Here is a 23,165-nt window from a genome sequence, read left to right as displayed (position 1 = left end):
AGCAAGGAGTCTGTCTGTTCCTCTCCCTCAGCTCCTCCCCCAACTTGTCTGCACAGGCACCAACTCTCTCTCCCACTTGCTAAAATAAGTAAAATCTTTAAAAAAAAAAATACAGAAGCCAGGGTACGTGGGTGGCTCAGTCATTAAAGCGTCTACCTTCAGCCCGGGTCCTGATCCCAGCATTCTGGGATCAAGCCCCGCATCAGGCTTCTTGCTCAACAGGAAGCCTGCTTCTCCCTCTCCCACTCCCCCTGCTTATGTTCCCTCTCCTGCAGTCTCTGTCAAATAAATAAATAAAAATCTTAAAGAAAAAAATACAGAAGCCAATATAGGGAAAAAATGACAAAAATTAACAAGCTACAGTAAAATGAAGGGGAAAAGCATTAAGACCATAAGGCATGCAGTGCAACCACAAAACAAGATAAATACTATTTTTTAAGTCAGGTTAAATCTGATTAGCATTTATAGCTGAACTTCAACCTAAACTTACATGTAGTTGCTTGGCTGGCTCATCAGTAGAGCACCCAACTCTCAACCCCAAGGTTGTGAGTTCAAATCCCACACTAAGCATGGAGGCTGTTTTAAAAATAAAGTTATTTTTAGGGATGCCTGGGTGACTCAGTGGGTTAAAGCCTCTGCCTTTGGGTCAGGTCGTGATCCCAGGGTCTTGGGATCAAGCCCCACACCAGGCTCTCTGCTCAGTGGGGAGCCCGCCTCCACCTCTCTGCCTGCCTCTCTGCCTACTTGTGATCCCTGTCAAATAAGTAAATAAAATCTTTAAAATAAATAAATAAATAAAAATAAAAAATAAATTTATTTTTAAAAATAAAGTAAAGCTGGGGCGCCTGGGTGGCTCAGTGGGTTAAAGCCTCTGCCTTCGGCTCAGGTCATGATCCCAGGGTCCTGGGATCGAGCCCGGCATCGGGCTCTCTGCTCAGCAGGGAGCCTGCTTCCTCCTCTCTCTCTCTGCCTGCCTCTCTGCCTACTTGTAATCTCTGTCTGTCAAATAAATAAATCTTTAAAAAAAAAAGTAAAGCTGAAGTTATGTTAAATATTCATTCTATCATTTGCAAGGCAGTAACTAACTCTTAATACTGCACTTGGGCAACTATATCCATAACCATTAACCACTGTCTGTTAAAAGTTTAACAGACAAAAATTAGACAAGAAGCTATGCAGTACTGCTACATAGCTTCCAATATGCTAAAACTCAATCCCTGGCAATTACTTAACTGCTGAAAAAACAGCTGAGACAGGACAGCCTGCAGCAGGTAACATTACAAGGTCATCTAGTCAAACCCAGCTGTATAACCAGGACACACATTAAATTTAGAGTACAGACCAAATGCTTAAACTTTTAATAAGCACACTCAGTGAGGCATATGAGAAACAACGATTGATTCCAGTTCTCAACCTGGCTGCACACTAAGATTCCTTAAGAAGTTTTTCTTTTTTAGAGATTAGACTGACCTTAACACACCATTTGTTAAGTTTTCATGTTAGTCTGGCTAAAACCATCCAATTTGTTTTTAAAGATTTTTTTTTTTAAAGAGGGGGGAGGGAAAGAAAATCTTAAGCAGACTCCACGCCAAGAGTGGATCTCACAACCCTGGGATCATGGCTTGAGCCAAAATCAAAAATCAGATGCTTTACCAACTGAGCCACCCAGTTGCCCCCAAAGAACTTTTTTTTTTTTTTAAAGATTTTATTTATTTATTTGACAGAGATCACAAGTAGGCAGAGAGACAGGCAGAGAGAGAAGGGGAAGCAGGCTCCCTGCTGAGCACAGAGCATGATGTGGGGCTGGATCCCAGGGATCATGACCTGAGCCAAAGGCAGAGGCTTTAACCACTGGGCCACCCAGGCACCCCCAAAGTATTTCTTTACATTCACAATGTTTGAGGGAAAAAAGAAAATCCCATTTTGCTAAATAATGTGTATGTTTCCACAAAAAAATTTAATACAGATGTGTGCATCAGCCGTTTTAGGAAACATTTTTTCACATCAATGAATTCCAGATTTTTCTTAGTGATTTTATGTCAATGGTGTGATTGGCAGTATATTTCTTTATTGGTGTTATTTAAAATAATAATGCATGTTAAACCAATAGCATGTTGGTGTCTATAAAATGATGTATGTTGGGCGCCTGGGTGGCTCAGTGGGTTAAAGCCACTGCCGGCTCAGGTCATGATCCCAGAGTCCTGGGATCCAGCCCCGCATCAGGCTCTCCGCTCAGCAGGGAGCCTGCTTCCTCCCTTCTCTGCCTGCCTCTATGCCTACTTGTGATTTTTTAAAAAAAAAATGATGTATGTTTCTGCACTTATACATGCACTGGCACTTGAGCAAAAAGAAAATTCTCAAAGTATATTCAAACCATTAACAATAACAATATTAACTACTGGCAGGGCAGAGTAGCTATCACGGGGCTTCCAACAATTTAACTTTCGTACTTTTTTTTTTTTTTAAGATCTCATTTATTCACTTGAGAGAGCGAGGGAGCATAAGCAGGCAGAGCAGCAGAGGAAAGCAGGCTCCCCACTGAGCGGGGAGCCTGACACGGGGCTGGACCCCAGGATCCTGGGATCATCACCTCAGGCGAAGGCAGTCACCCAACCAACTGAGCCATCCAGGCACCCTAACTTTCTTACATCTTATTTTAGATTTTGTAATTCAAAAATTTAAAGTATACATTTCACATTTTAAGTAACATTTAAAATACTTCAATACATGAAGTTTTGTAGTGAAAAAATTATGCACTTCACCTTCATAAATTGGTGGTACTGTAAAATGAAAAAATCCTTTCAGAGAACAGTGAAAGCAAAGAAGCCAAAAGCTACAGGTTTATTTACTTTGACAAATAAATTCCACTCTTCAGAATCCCTCCTAAGTAAATAGCCCAAATTACAGGAAAATCTATTTTGGATAGAAGTATTTCATTGCAGTTGTCACTAGCAATATACTAACCAAAAACTTACAGTAGTTTTTTAGTGGATAGATCCATAGCCAATAAAAAAAATTTACAAATAGAGACTCCTGGGTAGTTCAGTCGGTTAAGCATCCAGCTCTTAATTTCAGCTAAGGTCACTCTAAGATTGAGACCCACAGTGGGCCCAGCACTCAGCTAGGAGTCTGCTTGAGATTCTCTCCCTCTCTCTCTACCCCTCCCCTCTTATATGAGCACTCACCTTGCTTGCTCTCTCTAAAATAACAAATTCTTTTTGGGGCACCTGGGTGGCTCAGTGGGTTAAAGCCTCTGCCTTCAGCTCAGGTCATGATCCCAGGGTCCTGGGATCGAGCCCCGCATTGGGCTCTCTGATCAGCAGGGAGCCTGCTTCCGCCACCCCCACCCCCGCGCCTGCCTCTCTGCCTACTTGTGATCTCTGTCAAATAAATAAAATCTTTTAAAAAAATAAATAAGTAAAATAAAATAACAAATTCTTTTTTAAAAAAATCTTTACAAATAGTTCATGTTGTAAGAAAAATGTCCATGATACAAAATTAAGTAAAACCAGGGGCACCTGGGTGGCCCAGTCAGTTTACTGGCTGCCTTTGGCTCTGGTCATGATCCCAGGGTCCTGGGATTGAGCCTCATGTCAGGCTCCTGGCTCAGTGGGGAACCTGCTTCTCCCCTGCCTGCTGCTCCCCCTGCTTGTTGTGCTTGCACTCCCTAACAAATAAATAAAAATAAAAAATAAAATATTTATTGCTAATATATAAACAATAACTCCTTAAACTAGGTAAAACCAGTGGTACCTGGCTGGCTCAGTTGGTGGAGCATAAGCATGCAACTCTCGATCTCAGGGTTCTAAAGTCAAGCTCCACATTGGGCATACAGCTCACTTTAAATAAGTATTTTCAAATGTAAAAAATAATAAGTGCAAAATTAAGTAAAACCAGACATAAAGATATATAAAAATAAAACAAACAAAAAAAACCCCACAATGAAACAAAAAACTACTGCACAGAAAACACCAGTTAATACGTTTTCTTCCCACCTTTGATTTTTCACAAATTTTCCACAAATATATAAATACATCTAAACTGAAAAAAAAATACAGAAAATACACTGAAAAGATACGTAAGCTGGAAAATAGCCAAGTTGCTCAAGTTAATTTTAATGCAATTTAGCCAGCTACTATTTTTAGTAATGACTGTCCTCCTAAATTCCTGTTTCTCAAGTGTCAGTAAAATTTTAAAAAATCAGTTTCAGATTTTTAAGCTTAAAAACCTGAATGTCAAATAAAAGTAAGAGAAAAAAGTAATTTTGGTTCTTTAAATCCCATCTTGATTAGTGAAATAAATCTATTTGATCTAGACTTGATCTGAAGGTCCCTAAAATAGGCATAAAGAATTCTCTTGGGGCGCCTGGATGGCTCAGTGGGTTAAGGCCTCTGCCTTCGGCTCAGGTCACGATCTCAGGTCCTGGGATAGAACCCTGCATCGGGCTTTCTGCTCAGCAGGGAGCCAGCTTCCTCCTCTCTCTTTGCCTGCCTCTCTGCCTACTTGTGATCTCTGTCAAATAAATAAGTAAAATCTTTAAAAAAATAAAATAAAAAAAAGAATTCTCTTAATGTAATTATCTTCAAAGCCATACAAAACTAAAATAAAATAGACTGCTCTACATATACTAGTTTTCCAAAACTCTTTCAGCTTTTAGAAGCGGAGGAAAGAAAATTGGGAAACAATGTTAATGCAGTCTCATAGATAAGAATAAAAGGTAAAGGGGCGCCTTGGTGGCTCAATGGTTGAGGCTCTGACTTCAGCTCAGATCAAGATCTCAGGGTCCTGGGATCAAGTCCCGCATCGGGCTCTCTGCTCGGCAGGGAGCCTGCTCCGCTCCCCTTCCACCTGCCTCTCTGCCTACTTATGATCTCTCTCTCTCTGTTAAATAAATAAATAAAATCTTAAAAAAAAAAAAAAGGAAGAATAAAAGGTAAATTTGAAATGACTAAAGAAATATTGGCAAGGGGCACCTGTGTAGCTCAGTAGTTAAGCATCTGCCTTCGGCTCGGGTCGTGGTCCAGGGGTCCTGGGATCAAGCCCCACATCAGGTGCCTGCTTCTCCCTCTCCCACTCCCCCTGCTTATGTTCCCTCTCTCGCTGTGTCTCTGTCAAATAAATAAAAATCTTAGAAAGAAAAAAAATGTTGGCAAACAGCACTCTGAAACGAGGAAGGCTAAAACCAACAAATTCCTAAGCAAGCTGCAGCAAAGATGTCTAAAAGATGAAGGTATAATGAACCATGTTAGTGGTGTATTATCTCTCAATTGCTGGGAAGAGGAAAAACAGACTTAACAGCATCTAGTCTAGTAAAAAACCAAGGTCCTCACTGACCATTCCCCAGCACCCCCAAATTACATGCTTTAAAAGTCACATACCGGGGGGCGCCTACATGGCTAAGTCAGTTAAACGTCTGCCTTCAGCTCAGGTCATAATCCCAGGGTTCTGGGATAGACCCCCGTACTGGGATCCCTGTTCAGTGGGAAACCTGCTTCTCCCTCTCCCTGCCACTCCCTCTGATTGTGCGCGCACGCTCTCTCGCTCTCTCTCAAATAAATAAAATCTTTAAAAAAAAAAAAAAAAAAGGTCACACACTGAAAAGGTACATAAAGAGAAGGTAGAGGGCCAGGGGCGCCCAGCTGGTTCAGTCGGAAGAACACCTGATTCTTTTTTTTTTTTTTTTAAGATTTTATTTAATTTGACAGACAGAGATCATAGGTAGGCAGAGAGGCAGGCAGAGAGAGAGGAAGGGAAGCAAGCTCACTGCTGAGCAGAGAGCCCGATGCAGGACTTGATCCCAGGACACTGGGATCATGACCTGAGCTGAAGGCAGAGGCTTTAACCCACTGAGCCACCCAGGCGCCCCAGAACACCTGATTCTTGATCTTGGGGTTCCAAGCCCTCCTTTGGGTGGAGATTACTTAAATAAATAAAACTTAAAAAAGAAAAAGTAAAAAGAAAAAAAAAGCAGAGAGCCATACTGCTGTATCATTAAGTTCCCAGAACTACTTTCCTAGCCAGCCCTTTATAAAACTTTTGTCTCAGGTATCAAAAAGTTACAAGCAGTGGTATTTTTCTTATACTCAACATTTTAATTTCTCTATGCCTTGATTAAATAACATTTGAACATATTCAATGACCATGTTGAAAGCTAGAAGGCTGAGAAACAGGTCAAGGATTTCTAAGATTTCAAAGCTAGAAACAAAAAATCTCACAATGGGGGAGGGGAAAGAGGGAGAACACCAGTTATTTAAAAGGTGGGGGGGGCTCCTGGGGAGCTCAGTTGGTTGAGCAGCTACCTTTGGCTCAGATCATGGTCTCCAGCTCCTGGGATGGAGGCCCACATCCGGCTCCCTGCTCAAGACGGGGAGCCTGCTTCTCCCTCTCCCTCTGCCCCTCCCCCTGCTTGTATACTCCCCCCTCTCTCCAATAAATATAATCTTTTAAAAATAAATAAATAAAAGAGTAAGATAACTTCCAAACTTATAAATGAGATTCTACTGGTTACAGTCAAGGAAGCATATTACTACTGCATAATCTCATAAATCCAAACATCTTTTTACAATTGCAGTTTACCAACTGTGAAATTTATCACTAAGACCCATTTTCTTCTGAAAGTGAGCACCAGGGGTGCCTGGGTGGCTCAGTGGGTTAAAGCCTCTGCCTTCGGCTCAGGTCATGATCCCAGGATTCTGGGATCGAGCCCCACATCGGGAATCTCTGCTCAGGGGGGAGTCTGCTTCCCTTCCTCTCTCTCTGCCTGCCTCTCTGCCTGCTTGTGATCTCTGTCAAATAAATAAATAAAATCTTTTAAAAAAAAAAGAAAGAAAAAGTGAGCACCATAGTCTTTTCCATTCTCTCTATTCTGACAACAAGCCAAAAAGGATAAATTCTGGGCAGCCCAGCTGGCTCAGATGGTGGAGCGTGCAACTCTTGATCTGAGTTGAGAGTTCTAGTCCCTTCTTAGGTTCAGGGACTACTTAAAACTAAAATCTTTACAGGCACCTGGGTGGGTCAGTTGTTTCAGCATCCAACTCTTGATTTTCGCTCAGATCATCTCAGGGTTGTGAGATCCAGCCCCAAGTCAGGCCCCCTGCTTAGAAGGGAATCTGCTACCCTCCCTCTCTCCCTCTGCCCCTACCCGAACTTGTGTACTCACTTTCTCAAATAATCTAAATAAATAAAAACAAAATATTTTGGGGCAACTGGGTGGCTCAGTCGTCAAGTGTCTGCCTCAGGCTCAGGTCATGATCCCAGCGTCCTGGGATCGAGCCCTGCATCAGGCTCCCTGCACAGCAGGGAGTCTGCTTCTCCCTCTCTCACTCCCCATGCTTGTGTTCCCTCTCTCGCTGTGTCTCTGTCAAATAAATAAAATCTTTAAAAAAAATCTTTTTCTTAAAAAAATTCATTTTGAGAGGGGAAAAATTTTATGTGCCACCTTTTCTCCAAAATTTTCAAAATGTATCTGCAGTACCTGTTACATAGCTCCAGAAGTTGTACTACACAGTGACCCTAAAAGTGATTCATCAAAAGAACTGCAGGAGCAACCCAGCAATTGCACTACTAGATATTTATCACAAAGATACCAATGTAGTGATCCGAAGAGTCATGTGCACCCCAATGTTTATAGCAGCACTGTCCACAATAGCCAAACTATGGAAAGAGCCTAGATGTCCATCAACAGATGAATGGATGAGGAAGATGTGGTATATATATATATATATACACACTATGGAGTATCATGCAGCCATAAAAAAAAAGGAAATCTTGCCATTTACAACAATGTGAATGGAACTAGAGGGTATTATGCTAAGCAAAATATGTCAATCAGAGATAGACAATTATCACATGATCTCACTGATATGAGGAATCTGAGAAAAAAGACAGAGGATCAAGGAGAAGAGAGGTGGGGCGCCTGGGTGGCTCAGTGGGTTTAGCCACTGCCTTCAGCTCAGGTCATGATCTCAGGGTCCTGGGATCGAGCCCTGCATCGGGCTCCTTGCTCAGTGCGGAGCCTGCTTCCTCCTCTCTCTCTGCCTGCCTCTCTGCCTACTTGTGCTGTCTCTCTGTCAAATAAATAAATAAATAAAATCTTTAAAAAAAAAAAAAAGATTATTAAAGAGAAGAGAGGAAAAAAGGAAGCAAGATAAAACCAGAAAAGGAGTCAAAGCATAAGACAATCTCAGGAAACAAACTGAGGGTTTCTGAATGGGAGGGGAGTAGGGGAATAGGGTGGATGGGTGATGGGCACTGGGGAGGATATGTGCTGTGGTGAGCACTGTTGTGTTGTGTAAAATTGAAGGATCTCAAGCCTGTATCCCTGAAAGAACAAATTATATGTTAATATTAATTAATTGTAGGGGCACCTGGATGGTTTGATCAATTAAGCATCTACCTTCAGCTCAGGTCGCGATCTCAGGGTCCTAGGATCCAGTTCTGGATCAGGCTCTCTGCTCAGCAGGGAGTCTGCTGCTCCCTCTCATTCTCCCTTTGTGCCCTTTCTCTCTCTCTCAAAAAATTAATAAAATCTTAAAAAAAAAAAAAAAGAACTGCAAACAGGAGCGCCTGGGTGGCTCAGATGGTTAAGTGTCCAACTCATGATTTCAGCTCAGGTTGCGGTCTCATTTGTGGTGAGATGGGACTCCATGCTCAGTGGTGAGTCTGCTTGGGATTCTCTCTCTCTCTCTCTCTCTCTCTCTCTCTCCCCCCCCTTCCCCCTCCCTCCCTGTGCCCCATCCCCTCTCACATACACTCCTTCTCTTTCTCAAACAAATAAATAAATATTTAGGGGGAAAAAACCCAGGTAGCTGGGACGCTCAGTCAGTTAAAAAACTGCCTTCAGCTCAGGTCATGAACCTGGAGTCCCAGGATGGAGCATCAGGCTCCCTGCTCAGTGGGGAGTCTGCTTCTCCCTCTGACTCTCCCCTTCTCATGTTCATTCTCTCTTAATTCTCTCAAATAAATAAAATCTTAAAAAACAAAAACAAAACAAACAAAAATCCTGCAAACAGGACAAATTTTATCTATTATCCTGAGAAAGAAAAAAAGACGACAGACCTAGAAAACGAAAATAGGTTAAAATCAATTACCAAAAATAAACCAGCCAACACAGAAAAAAATTACAAAATAACAACAAAAAAAATTACACAATTACAAAAAAGCAAAACCAACCTCAGAAAATATTCATGTACAGTACCTCAATAACCCTGGTACTTCCTTAAAACCTTAATGCCTTTTGGGGTATACTGAGGCCTCACCTTCCAGACCTTCCAACCACTACTTAACTTAGGTTGTACCATAGAAAATGATCATTTTTGTGGGTCAAAAATGACTGAAACTGAGGTACAAACTTCCAGTTATAAAAAAAGTCACCATAATAAAAAGTACATACAGCATAGGAAATATAGTCAAATATACTGTAATAACGTAGTATGGTTAGAGACAGTAACTACACATGTGTGCCGAGCACTGCACAATGTACGGAATTATTGAATCACTACATTGTGTACCTGAACATCATATGTTAACTACATTTCAACTAAAAAAATGATAGAAACTGGCAATTTCCTATTATTCAACCTTATAATTCATTCAACACAAGTAGAAATATAAATGCAAATTTGGAGAACGTGAGTTTTCTATTTAATAAACCAGTAGCTAAACTAGCTGGAGTAGAATCAAAACTGCGTAGATGTAATCCCAGAGCTGAATTTAGATTTCATAGTTCATCCACTACTCACATGGCAAATATTTTTTTAAAAATCTGCCTGCAAATTCATAAAGTAACTTTCAGAAATTTCTTAATACACGGATGGGAAAAACAAGCCCTGAAAGTAACATGTCTAAAGGGAGAATAATTGAGATAAAATCTGGACATGAGAGGTGCCTAGGTAGCTCAGTGGGTTAAGCCTCTGTCTTTGGCCCAGGTCATGAACTCGAGGTCCTGGGATCAAGCCCTGCATCAGGCTCCCTCCAGGAAGACTGCCTCCCTCCCCCCCAACACCGCCTCTCTGCCTACTTGTGATCTCTGTAAAATAAATAAATAAATTTTTTTAAGATTTTATTTATTCATTCAACAAAGATCACAAGTAGGCAGAGAGGCAGGCAGAGAGAGGAGGAAGCAGGGTCCCCGCGGAGCAGAGAGCCCAATGCCGGGCTCGATCCCAGGACCCTGGGATCATGACCTGAGCCAAAAGCAGAGGCCTTAACCCACTGAGCCCCCCAGGCACCATGAAATAAATAAAATCTTAAAAAAAAAAAAAAAACAACAAAAAACAAAAAGAACAATCTGGACAGGACAGACCTTCCTTAAATTTAATTACTTCTGGTCCAGTGTTTGTTCTACCATCTCTTTTTGCCTCTTCAATGGAAAATATACTCAACCTACATATCCTTCTGTGTCCTTCATATGAAAGAAAATGTTACAAAGAGACACGAAGTCAAAAGACCATTCAAGGCAACTTTTAAGTTATAAAATTAAAATCTAGGGGCACCTGGGTGGTTCATTCGTTAAGCAGCTGCCTTTGGCTCAGGTCATCCCAGGGTCCTGGGATCAAGCTCGGAATTGGGCTCCCCGCTCAGCAGGAAGCCTGCTTCCCCCTCTCCCACTCCCCCTGCTTGTGTTCTGTCTCTCACTATGTCTCTAACAAATAAATAAATAAAATCTTTTTAATAATTAAATTAAATAATTAAATTAAATTAAAATCTAAGGAACAAAAATAGAGCTTCAAAAGCAGTTTAGACTAATGTTTACACAAGTATGGAAGTCTTATCAGCCTGGGAGTGAAACGGATGCATCCCAGTGATGTTACCTACTACCTGTTACCTTTCCTAAAATTCTTTTTTTTTTTTAAGATTTTATTTATTTATTTGTCAGAGAGAGAGAGAACAGGCAGACACAGTGGCAGAGGGAGAAGCAGGCTCCCTGCGGAGCAAGGAGCCCGATGCGGGACTCGATCCCAGGACGCTGGGATCATGACCTGAGCCCAAGGCAGCCGCTTAACCAACTGAGCCACCCAGGCGTCCCTTTCCTAAAATTCTTAATCCTTACCTGTAAAATGGGTGGTATATTTACTATGCAGGGTTTTGTTTTTTGGGGTTTTTTTGAGGATTCAGAGAAAGAATAAGCACCTAGCATATAGTTGTTGGTAGTAATTATAGAGGTTTTTTTTTTTTAAGATTTTATTTATTTATTTGACAGACAGAGATCACAAGTTAGGCGGAGAGGCAGGCAGAGAGAGAGGAGGAAGCAGGCTCCCCGCCGAGCAGAGAGCCTGATGCGGGGCTTGATCCCAGGACTCTGGGATCATGACCTGAGCCGAAGACAGAGGCTTTAACCCACTGAGCCACCCAGGCGCCCCAGTAATTACAGAGTTTTATAATCATAAAGTCCATGAAAAAAAACTTCTTTTTAACTTTTTTTTTAAGATTTTATTTATTTATTTGACAGAGATCACAACTAGGCAGAAAGGCAGGCACAAAGAGGAGGAAGCTCCCTGCTGAGCAGAGAGCCTGATGTGGGGCTCCATCCCAGGACCCTGAGATCATGACCTGAGCCGAAGGCAGAGGCTTAACACACTGAGCCACCTAGGTGCCCCTAACTCTTCTTTTTTTAAAGATTTTATTTGACAGAGAGAATGAGAGACAGATACAGCTAAAGAGGGAATACAAATAGGGGGAGTGGGAGAGGAGAGGCAGGCTTCCCGCCAAGTGGGAAGCCCCATGCGGGGCTCAATCCCAGGACCCCGGGATCATGACCTGAGCCTAAGGCAGACACGTAACAACTGAGCCACCCAGGCGCCCCTAAGCATCCAACTGCTGACCTCAGGTCTTGAGTTCAAGCCCCATGCTAGGCGTGGAGCCTATGAAAGGAAGAGAAGAGAAAAGAGAAGAGAAGGAAAGAGAAAGAAAAGAGAAAGCAAGCACACTTATAAGTTTTCTACAGTCTTTGATATGGGACAGGGACCTGCATTAGGTATATATAGGTAATATATAGTGCATTATGTCCAACACCACTGTTGTTAATTCAAATTAACTCTATTACACATACTAACAGAAGAATAATTCTAAAAGTATTTAATTTAATTTAATTTAGAATAATTCTAAAAGTATTTATACATGGGACGCCTGGGTGGCTCAGTGGGTTAAAGCCTCTGCCTTCGGCTCAGGTCATGATCTCAGGGTCCTGGGATCGAGCCCCGCATCGGGCTCTCTGCTCGTCAGGGAGCCTGCTTCCTCCTCTCTCTGCCTGCCTCTCTGCCTACTTGTGATCTGTGTCAAATAAATAAATAAAATCTTTTAAAAGTATTTATACTTTCACTACAATGTAAGCTCCCTGAAGAGACCCTTTGTCTATTTTGTTTAATGATGAATCCCAAGAGTCTGGAACAGTGCCTGGTACATAGTTGGATCTCAATATGTACTCGTCAAATGCCTTTGGAACTTACTTTTAATACTCTGAATACTGAAACTTTTCAAAACACAATAAGCTCGACATTCAAGCACATACAATTTTTTTCTTCTGGTATCACCCTAAACAGAACCACCTCTCACTGTAAAATTAACTCCTATCTTCCCTAGAAAAAGGAAAAAAATTTGTTTAAGCCTTCTAAAGAACTTCCAATTATCCTGTTAGGTAAAAAACAAGACAACCTTCTACCCAGATTCTATAATTTTGACTGCAAAAATGTATCTCTCCCATCAATCTCAATATTGGGGGAGGTGCGGAATTCCCGCTTACTCCTTCAAAACAGGAGAATTCTCCTTTTAGAGTTTAAGATGATATTCCCTCAGGCAGTCAAACATGTTTAGCTGTGATAGAACCAAAAAGATGAGGTGTGGGGTGCCTGGGTGGCTCAGTGGGTTGGGCCTCTGCCTTCGGCTCAGATCATGAGGTCATGATCTCGGGATCAAGTCCTGCGTCAGGCTCTCTGCTCAGCAGGGAGCCTGCTTCCCCCATCTGTCTGCCTCTCTGCCTACTTGTGATCTCTGTCAAATAAAAAATAAAATCTCAAAAGTAAAAAAAAAAAAATTTTTAAAGACGAGGTGCAAAGAAAATAGAGGTAGAAAGTAAAAGATTGGCCAGGTAAGTTACCTAAGACACTGATATATTGGGGAAAAAGGAAAAAAGAGCTCAAGGTCTAAATTTCTTCTCATAATTTCTATAGAATTAGAAGACACAAAAAAGAAACATTAATTTTTGTTTTGAAATACAAGGGAAGAGGGGAATGAACAGAAATAACCCTTGTACTTTAAGAGGGAAGTTATACTATTCAGATTTATTACCAATTTGACTTTTCCTAAGTCTCTGAACAGACAAAAAAAACCTCATCAAATTTTCAACAGTTTTGGGGCGCCTGGGTGGCTCAGTGGGTTGAGCCTCTGCCTTCCACTCAGGTCATGATCCCAGGGTCCTGGGATCGAGCCCCGCATCGGGCTCTCTGCTCAGCGGGGAGCCTGCTTCCCCCTCTCTCTCTGCCTGCTGCTCTGCCTACTTGTGACCTCTCTCTGTCAAATAAATAAATAAAATTAAAAAAAAATTTTTTTCAACAGTTTTAAAATTGTGAGGAAGAAGTCTATACTGCACAGAAAGAAATTTCATTAATGAATTACTTTTGGAAGATCTAAAAATAGTATCATAACTATCATGGATATTTTCTTGTCAAAGAGCACAAGACGTTTTGAATTTTTCATGGTAGCACTTTCATAAAGTTTTACTATGTAACATAAAACTTAACCTATTAACAACAACAAAATCAATTAAGGGATGTGTGGGTGGCTGTCAGTTAAGCATCTGACTTCAGCTCAGGTCATGATCTCAGGGTTCAGCCACTTATTTGCTCAGTGGGGAGTCTCCTAGTCCCTCTGCTCTTCCCCTCCCTCTCAAATAATTTTTTTTTTAAAAATCAACTAATGAAAGAATTAATCACACAAACTTAAGCAGAACACATTTCTACAAAACAAAGGTGTTCACAATAACTTTTCCAAAGACCTCAAATGACTAACCACCAAGGATTAAGTAGTATTACCTGGTAACATTTTATGAATCAGAACCCATTCACTAACCAAGGCTTACCATATATCTTTAGAATCACAATTCACAAAATTGGTTCTAGGTTCCTAGTCAGTAATCTGAGACCGCTAACAAAAGTATTTTAACCCTGCATTACTTTATATTTTTATTCTATGGAACCTTTCATTCCAAATCCACATACAACAAGCGTTATATCTGCCAGGGACACAGGCATATTCTCCTGAATATTCACCTGAAATTAGTATCAAAAATACTCCATTGCAGGGACGCCTGGGTGGCTCAGTTGGTTAAGCAGCTGCCTTTGGCTCAGGTCATGATCCCAGTGTCCTGGGATCGAGGCCCACATCTGGCTCCTTGCTCGTTGGGAAGCCTGCTTCTCCCTCTGCCTCTGCCTGCCACTCTGTCTGCCTGTGCACGCACGCGCGCTCGCTCTCTCTCTAACAAATATAAATTTAAAAAAAAAATCTTTTTTTTTTAAAGATTTTATTTATTTATCTGACAGAGAGAGATCATAAGCAGGCAGAGAGAGAGGCAGAGAGAGAGAGGGGGAAGCAGGCTTTCCGCTGAGCGGAGAGCCCGATGCGGGGCTGGATCCCAGGACTCTCAGATCGTGACCTGAGCTGAAGGCAGAGGCTTTAACCCACTGAGCCACCCAGGCGCCCCTAAATAAATAAAATCTTAAAAAAAAAAAAATACTCCATAGCAGCTCAACATGGCCAAATTATAGATTATCTTGCTTGGATTTAATTTAGCCACATTCACTTTCAGGATATGCAAATTTTCACATCTGAGTTACAATTAAGGATTTTATTTTGAGAACTATTCTTTATGCAAATATAACTTGGATACTAAAATGACAAGAGAATGCTTGCTAGGAATAACTCAAAAAACATAGGTCATCGGGCACCTGGGTGGCTCAGTGGGTTAAGACTCTACCTTTGGCTCAGGTAATGGCCTCAGGGTCCTGGGAGAGGAGTCCCACAAAGGGCTCTCTGCTCAGCGGGGAGCCTCCTTCCCCTCTCTCTCTGCCTGTCTCTCTGCCTACTTGTGATCTCTGTCAAATAAATAAATAGAATCTTTTTTTTTTAAAGATTTTATTTATTTGACAAACAGATCACAAGTAGGCAGAGAGGCAGGCAGAGAGAGAGGAAGGGAAGCAGGCTCCCCGCTGAGCAGAGAGCCCGACGCGGGGCTCGATTCCAGGACCCTGGGACCGTGACCTGAGCTGAAGGCAGAGGCTTTAACCCACTGAGCCACCCAGGCGCCCCAATAAATAGAATCTTTTAAAAAAGGGGGGGGTAGGTCATCTTCTAATACAACCATAGTGTATCAGTAGCAAAAACATACACTTCCATCTTTCACACTGGAAAGAAGGGGTTTTTCACAATAAGTAGTATTACCTGGCAAGTATTATACTCTGCCCTTTACTAAACCCTTTAATTTCATTACAACCCTGTAAATCAGCAGGCAACACAGGTTATCGGAATCGCCGTTTTATAAGACAGAGAATCCAGAGGATTCCAAGGCCTCTGCACTACTGCATCTGCCAAAGTATGAAATAGCCATAACCCTTAGTATAAAGTGTCTCCTTCAAATTTTATATATAAAAAAATATTTATCACTTTAGCTGGATAAAATCCTGACGTGATCACAAGCCTACCAATGACAGATCTGCCCAACTACTGAGCTAGATCACTGGAAGAAAGGCAATAAATTCAAGATTAAATTTCAAACAAGATAAACCAGGATCATGGCCATGTTTCTAAAACAGAATTTGGTGTTCTAAACAAAACAGTCCTAACAAGGTATGGGTGAGACTATAAACACGTATCTGGGAAAAAAGTTCTGAGCTTAGGGACAAACACTGCTTCTAAGTATTTTTAAACACTGATCTAGCTCAAGGTAGACATACATAAAACCAGCATACTTGGCCTGGACACTATCAGTCAGGTTGACTAGTTGGTATGCCAGCAAGCTCTATTTTCAGCAACTATCCTTGACTTTTCAAGTTCCCAAGTGGGGGAGAGGGGAGAAGGAAATCTTTTACTTTGCCTTTGATTTCTCTTATGTTCTGCCAAACTGTTAACTTCATTTCAGAAAGGGGACTTGAATCTAAGATACTTCTGTGGTGGAGGGGATGGACAAAGCTTAACAACTTTTGTATCAATCGAGGGGTGCCTGGGTGGCTCAGTCGTTAAGCATCTGCCTTCGGCTCAGGTCACAATCCCAGGGTCTTTCCTGAGACTGAGCCCTGTATGAGGCTCCCTGCTCAGCAAGAGGCCTGCTTCTCCCTCTCCCACTCCCCCTGCTTGTATTCCCTCTCTTGTCTCTCTCTCTCTCAAATAAATAAATATCTTAAAAAAAAAAAAAAAAGAACTTTATGAACCCAAATGAGATGAGTAGAACAAATGGTCTTAAGTATGATAACCGCAAGGCAAGTTTGCAGCTCAGGACAATCCTAGTTTACGCTTGCTATCCCAGCACTATTATGAACTGGTACCCCTTCGTTTCAAGGCATCCTGATTCGAATGATAAATCCTGATGACCCTTTAATTATTATGGCAGTTATTATGACCCAGTTATTATGATGTAACCTCATTAACACGAATATTTAGTTAATGAGCTCAAACCATACAATTATGTTGGCAAACCAATTTGTCAACTAGGGTATATCGGTATTAACTGTACCAAATTGTTACTTGACCACTTCAGAAACAGACAAAACTTTTTGTTGCTGTTCCTCACTACCCCTTAACAGATTCTGTTTGACAGCTATCTAGGCTAATATTTGGAACATCTGCAAATTATTTGCCAACATTTCCCCCTCCTGAAAGTGTTATGACTGTACCATTAACTAAAAGGCTGCATCCATCAAGACAATGGTGGGGGGAGGGGATTGCTTTTAAAAAAGCAATTTGCAGAAATGCAGGCATTAGCCATACCCCAGCACAGACACCATGACAAACCAAGAAAACAGTATGCAAACACACATTCTGAGATTACCTAAAATCCCTCATTCTAACTTCATTCACTGTGCCTTAAGATGGGATTTTTTTTTTAAAGCTTATTATTTTTTTTAGTAATGGCTACACTCATCCTGGGGCTGGAACTCAGGACCCCAAGATCAAGAGTCGCATGCTCTTCTGAGCCAGCCACGTGCCCCAAGATGGGATTGTTCTGGAAGTACAAGGTTTCTTCAGAAAAGCATGAAAATATTTTATCTACTATTTATGATGGATACCAGTCATAAATACCAAGACATATTATTTGAAGTAACTGCTAAAGAAATAGGCACACTCCCAAGGTACTATCTTACTTAGTTACACATAGGTCTTTTGTCAGTGGCTTAGGAAAATAAAGAGTACTCGGCTAAAGGTCAGCAGACAAGTTCTGGCTTTGCCATTTACTAGCCTACCAGTCATGTGGCAGAGGGAAAAAAAATCACGACATCTCAAATTCACGTTTCTGAACCATTAAATGGAAGTAACATTATCTAGTTCATTGATACTTGAAATAGGTAAAAATGTCTGTGAAAGTGGTTCATGAGTGAAGTTCTATATAAATGCGGCATTAAATAGTTTAAAAATTTAAACTTTACCCTACTCCTGTCATTACTGCTTAAATACACAAATGTAAGGTAAAAAGAAAATCTGCTGCAAAATCAGCCTACAGGCCTTTTTTTAAATCATGCTTTCAACTTCTTAAAATATTGCTAACTCATTTGTAAAATTCAGCACATTAAGTTACCAGACTGAAAATTCACTTGCTATACCAGGTTAAAGTCAGGAAATTTTGCCAATATTTCATATTCCCTTGACCGAGCTATTAGACAATTATGATAAGCCTGCTTGTTTGTATAAACTTTCAGTGTGTTTTCTTGTACTTATTGAATCTAAATTTTGCTCAGACTGGGGCGCCTGGGTGGCTCAGTGGGTTAAAGCTGCTGCCTTTGGCTCAGGTCATGATCCCAGCGTCCTGGGATCAAGCCCCACATCGGGCTCTCTGCTCAGCAGGGAGCCTGCTTCCTGCCTGCCTCGCTGCCTACTTGTAATCTGTCTGTCAAATAAATAAATAAAATCTTTAAAATAAATAAATAAATAAATTTTGCTCAGACTATGTGTTCTACCTCATATAATTCAAGCTGAGACCTTTTCATATAAAGGTGAAAAGGATGCCTAGGCATGTGCACAGTAGTAAGAATTTACTCCCATCATCTCAGATTACAATTTCATTATATTCCATAGTTTGGGAAGCCAACAAAATAAACTGAAATCGCTCATTACACACAATATTGTATGAAAGTCTAAAGTTGGGGTGCCCAGCTGGCTCAGGTGGTGGACCATGTGACTCTCGATCTTGGGGGTCAGTGAGTTCAAGCTCCACATGTGATGTAGTTTACTTAAAAATTTTTTGAAGTGCTTAAAAAAAACACCTCTAAACACAACAGAGCATTTGCTTTAATGAGCAGAGTATCCAATTCAGCTTATGTTTAGGCAGGAGAAAAAATATATACAATAAAGTTAACTCCATTAACTGAAAAAGCAGTAATAAAAATTACTGGCCTAAGTAAAGAATTGACAGCAACCTGTTTTAAACTCATTACTAAAGTTAATTTGCTGGAGTGCCTGGGTGGCTCAATTGCTGTTAAGCATAGGGATCTTGGTTTCGGCTCAGGGTTGTGAGATCAAGCCCTGCACCAGGCTTCTAGATGGCTGAGGAGCCTGCTTAGGAGTCTCTCTTCCCTTCTCCCTGTACCGCTCCCCCTCATCACACCTTGCTCTCATTCCCTCCCTCTCTAAAACAAATAAATCTATAAAGTTAATTTACCATTTACCCATTTTTCCCATAACATGTATTAAGGAGTTATTTGAAAACATGTCCCCACCTTTCACTGACTACCAGAATAAGCTAGAGATAAGGCTCTGGTGTTTTAAAAGGACAGCTCTCAAGTAAGTAGACTCAAAATAAATGCATTCCTAGTATCGATGCATTCAGAGAGAGAATGAATAATCAACAGCAACCATCAAAACTTTACTTTTGCCCCAAATGGAGCAATCATCACAGGGAAAAGGTAAGGAAAGGACAAAGCCAGCAACTACCTCACAAACCCAAACGTACTTTATGCTGACCCCCTCTAATCTGAAAAACGTGATATCTTCTTTTCTTTACCAATGGGGTTTATATATATGAGAGGGTAAGACTTGGTTAAGGAATGCTAAAAGGTACTAGATTTGACTCATACAGCTACAAATGTTATAAAAACTATCCCTTAGACTTCAGACTTATTAAGTGATAAGAGGCTAGATTTAATCTTCAAGGTGAACAGTCCTAGCCTATCTGGAACCCATGAGCATCCTTTTCCTGAACACAGCTTAGCTCTTCCTCTAGTACCATTAAATAATCCATATATATTGATTCCAATTCCCCGAATAACTAAATAAAAAAATCCACGAATAACTAAATAATGCTACAAATAAGTATTAAGTTCAACAGGGTATGCAAAATAAAAGATACTGCAGGAAACAAGAAAAGCTGATATTTACATCCAAGTACCCAAAACCAAACCGTTCAAACTCACTTTTCCTATCTTCCACTCCCAAACCACATACTGTTTAAAACTATGGGAAATTTTAGTCACCACACACAAAACTGTTGTACCCAATGAAAGAATGGACACAGGTAGAGGCTGATTCCTGATGACTGCCCTTCTTTTCTTCCCTTCCAAAAAATTCCTATCTTGTGCCCAACAGACAGTGGAGTTCCTCTCCACCGAGTATATCCTATTTTCCTCCCACTTTCTATCCTGAAGGAGATACAATTAACGATGTGGCTCTCTCTAGATAATGCTATGCTGAATAACTAGTAAGAGTTTCATTAAAATTCCTCAACACCCAAATCCAAAATATTACTACTAAACCGTCACTCACTTGGAAGCTACAACCATGAGCTTCCAACTGTTTTAAAAACAAATTAAAAAAAAAGAAAGAAAGAAAGAAAGAAACAACAACAACAAAAAACCCTTCCTCCACATCCTTTTTGGTTATCATAGCAAGTTGACTCAAAACCTAAATTCTCACAGACCAGAAAGCATTCAAATATAATTTCAGGTTTCCTCCCAAGGAGACTAACAGATTAAGAAAGGAACCCACTGGGGGCATAAAAGGGAAAAAGAAAAAACTTTCACTACCAGCACGCCTACATTGTTTCACTTTTAAACACTGAGATAAAGACAAATCCGACCTTGAGCTGTACTTCCATCTTATTTTCCTCCCCCTCCCAAGAATCTTGTTCAATACAAAAAGACATTTAAGGATTTAAAAAACAAATTTTTGTGCACAATTTGAGTTCCTGGCCTAATTTTCAAATTCCTGAATCCTAATGTATGATACTCTGGGACTACCCCTGTGGCTATACACATGACCAACCAGGCATTCAAGGAAAGCAAGGGCCCTACAAAACATTTTGAAAAGTAAGTGGCTTCAGTAATTACGAAAAAATCTGAACATCGATGGCACTGGATTCCAACCTTGTCTCACCCTGGAGAGCCTTTGAAGCACAGAAGCCACATTTAAGAATTTTTGTTTTTATAATACTACAGTTTAACAGATATGGGGGTAATTCAACTACCTAGGTCCAAACTAAAGGTAGTGGGGGGGGGGGTTTAATTTTAAAAAGCAGCCTGAGAATCACTAAAACGGACACAATGGACATTTCGATCAAGTTCTGAAAAAATGACTAAAGAACCTAGAGGGGCAAAGAAGCAATGAACAAAGAACTGTTCAAAACTGTACACAGAGCCATTTATTTAAAAGAGAAAAAAGAAAATAGGATCTGCTGGGATGCCCTATGTTCAAAATCCAAAAACCCAAGCGTCGGGTGAGTGCCTGGGATAGGTTAAGATCCCCAATGAAGTACAACAAACACGCATTCCAATCCCGGGGAGTGACCAAGATACAATTACTAAACGTTATTTGAAATAACTTTATTTTCCCACAGGTCTTTCCATTTATCATGATGGTTCGTGTAAATAGGAAAATCAACATTTTTACACACTGGTAAACTGAGACACGGGCATTTGTGGGATTGAGAGTCATGGTCTCCTTGTTCCCTGTTCAAAGCTCTATCCGCCAGAACCGCCAGCTAACGGTGCCAGAAAATGATTACAAGAACTTCGAGCTCTCCAGGATAAGGCCAGGAAAGGGACCGTGAGGTTTTTCTAGACCTCCCCAGATGAAGGCGAGGTTGAACAGAGCCTAAAAAACCCTCAACACAAGGTGTGTCGGCCTACAGAAAGGAAATCCGATCGCAGCATCTCACCTGGCCTCCGCTCAAGGATGAACTGCAGTGATTCCCACTCCGTCCTTCTCCAACCCTCACCCAAGACTGCCCTCCACCACAAACCCAAAGCAGCCCTCCGCTCGCGAGGATTCTCCTTTGTGAGACTCCACAGCCGCCGCCCCACATTGGGCCTCCGGGGACAAGCCACCGCCCCCACCCGCCATATTTCTGTGAAAGGCGCCCGCGCTGCAGCTCCTGGTGCTACTCTCCCTAATGTGGCGGGTGTTTCTTCCCCCGATCACCCCACCCAATTGTTCTCCACATCCCAAGATGGCCCAGATGCTCCCTTGGGGCTCGCTCGCCCGGAGACAGCACCCGCCATCTCCTCCCCCTCCCCCGCCCCGGGACTCGCCCTCCCCCCAGCCGCCATTTTACAACCAACTCCTCCACCCTTTCCCCTCGGCCTCCTGGCCCGCGAGTATGTGTAGCAGAAGACGCCAAAGGGGTCAAATTCCCAGGTCTGGGGCCTCCCGCCGCTCCGGGAGCCCACAGGACATTTCCTACTTTCCGAATCCACGTCCTCGGCCAAGCTTGGAGACGATGCCGCCATTTTGTCTCCTGCTCCTGGCCTCTGTGGGCGGCGGCAGAGGGTCCGAGAATTCCAGCCCCCTATTGCCCCCCCAACTCACCGTCGTATCGCTCAGCCTGCTCGGCCAGCTTCGCCTGGTACACCAGATCCTCCCGATCATCCATAGCGGCAGCGGCTCCGGCAGGGTCTGCGCGACGGATGGAAGCGGATAGCGTCTCCGACTCTCTCAGCCTCTCGCTCCGTGTCCGGGCAGCAAAAATGGCGGCGCCTCAATCCGGGACTTCCGCCTGCGCACGCGGACAACTGCTCAGCTCTATGGCAACCGCTCCCTGGCAACTGGCGCGGGGGGCGGGTCCGGGAGCTCAGAGCCCGAAGAAGCTGGAACCAGCTAGCCGTCCCTCCTCCGTGGACTCCTAGGGCGTTGGAGGGCTGAGGCGGGAACTGCGACGGCTGGGAGGGAGAGCAGCCCGGAGACAGAGTGGGGGGTGGGGGGAGCTGCCTGGACCAATTCTGAAGAGAGTGAGCGAGGGATCCTGAGCTGTGCGGAGGGCCCACGCCTAGACCTGAGGGCAGAGAAAGCTCTAATGGTTTTTGTAATGGCAGGCCTTCCTCACTGAAACCAACTTCTCTACCTTACCCGTTTTCTCAGCCAAGCCCAGTCCAGGGCCTTTTTCATACCCTTTTGACACGGGGTAAAGAGTGGGGGTCTGCTATAAATGGTAAGGGAAGGGGCCTCGCAGTTTTCGCACCTCAACTGACATAAAGATTTTGCAGTCTGTCTTCTCCTCCCTTTTAGCCTTCCTTTTCACCCTAGGTCCGCCATGGATAGGAAGAAGGAAGTTAGAGAAGTCTAGTCTGAACTGCAAGTTGTGAAAGAGTGGGACCAAGATTAATCGAGATTGAAGAGACAGAAGTGGGAAAGAACCCGGCCTGTTTTGCTTCCCAGTGGATCCCCAGCACCTTGTACTCAATAAAGTATTGGTTGCAAGGCTGGAGCTCAGGTTAAAATACAAACCATGCGGTGGGGTGTGCAATAGATGTGGAATAAAAACGAGGCCGGCGGCTTCTGGTTGGCTTAGTCTGTAGAGCACGCAACTCTCAATCCCGAGTCCTGAGTTCAAGTCCCACACTGGGCGTGGAACCTATTTTTAAAAAACACCACCACCACCAGGAAAAAAAAAAAAAAAACCCTTAGGTTGGAACCAAATTATGAAGAGGCTTAGATGCACCTTATTCCGTGGGCACAAGGGAGTTATGTTTCTATGA

The 23,165-nt window shown here is 42.2% G+C and overlaps 1 protein-coding gene across 3 annotated transcripts in view; it reads right to left on the bottom strand.

The window, feature by feature from the left end:
- The window catches only part of YWHAE (tyrosine 3-monooxygenase/tryptophan 5-monooxygenase activation protein epsilon), a gene marked incomplete at its 3' end in the record, with an annotated part of 58,608 nt that extends 36,412 nt beyond the window's left edge, over window positions 1–22,196 (bottom strand). For 2 of the 3 annotated variants that reach the window (XM_080825901.1, XM_080825899.1), the window contains exon 1: window positions 22,000–22,175. In XM_080825901.1, coding sequence (XP_080682027.1) covers window positions 22,000–22,063 — 64 coding nt within the window. In that variant the 5' untranslated portion in view covers window positions 22,064–22,175. Of the gene's footprint in view, window positions 1–21,999 lie in introns of all 3 variants that reach the window. The other variant, XM_080825900.1, reaches the window with a different exon arrangement.
- Between the last annotated feature and the right edge of the window lie 969 nt (window positions 22,197–23,165).

This window comes from Martes martes, assembly GCF_963455335.1.
Source record: "Martes martes genome assembly, chromosome: 16".
In the NCBI taxonomy this organism is placed as follows: domain Eukaryota; kingdom Metazoa; phylum Chordata; class Mammalia; order Carnivora; family Mustelidae; genus Martes; species Martes martes.
Note: the sequence above shows the minus strand (reverse complement) of the source record. Positions and strands in the feature narration are given on the sequence as shown.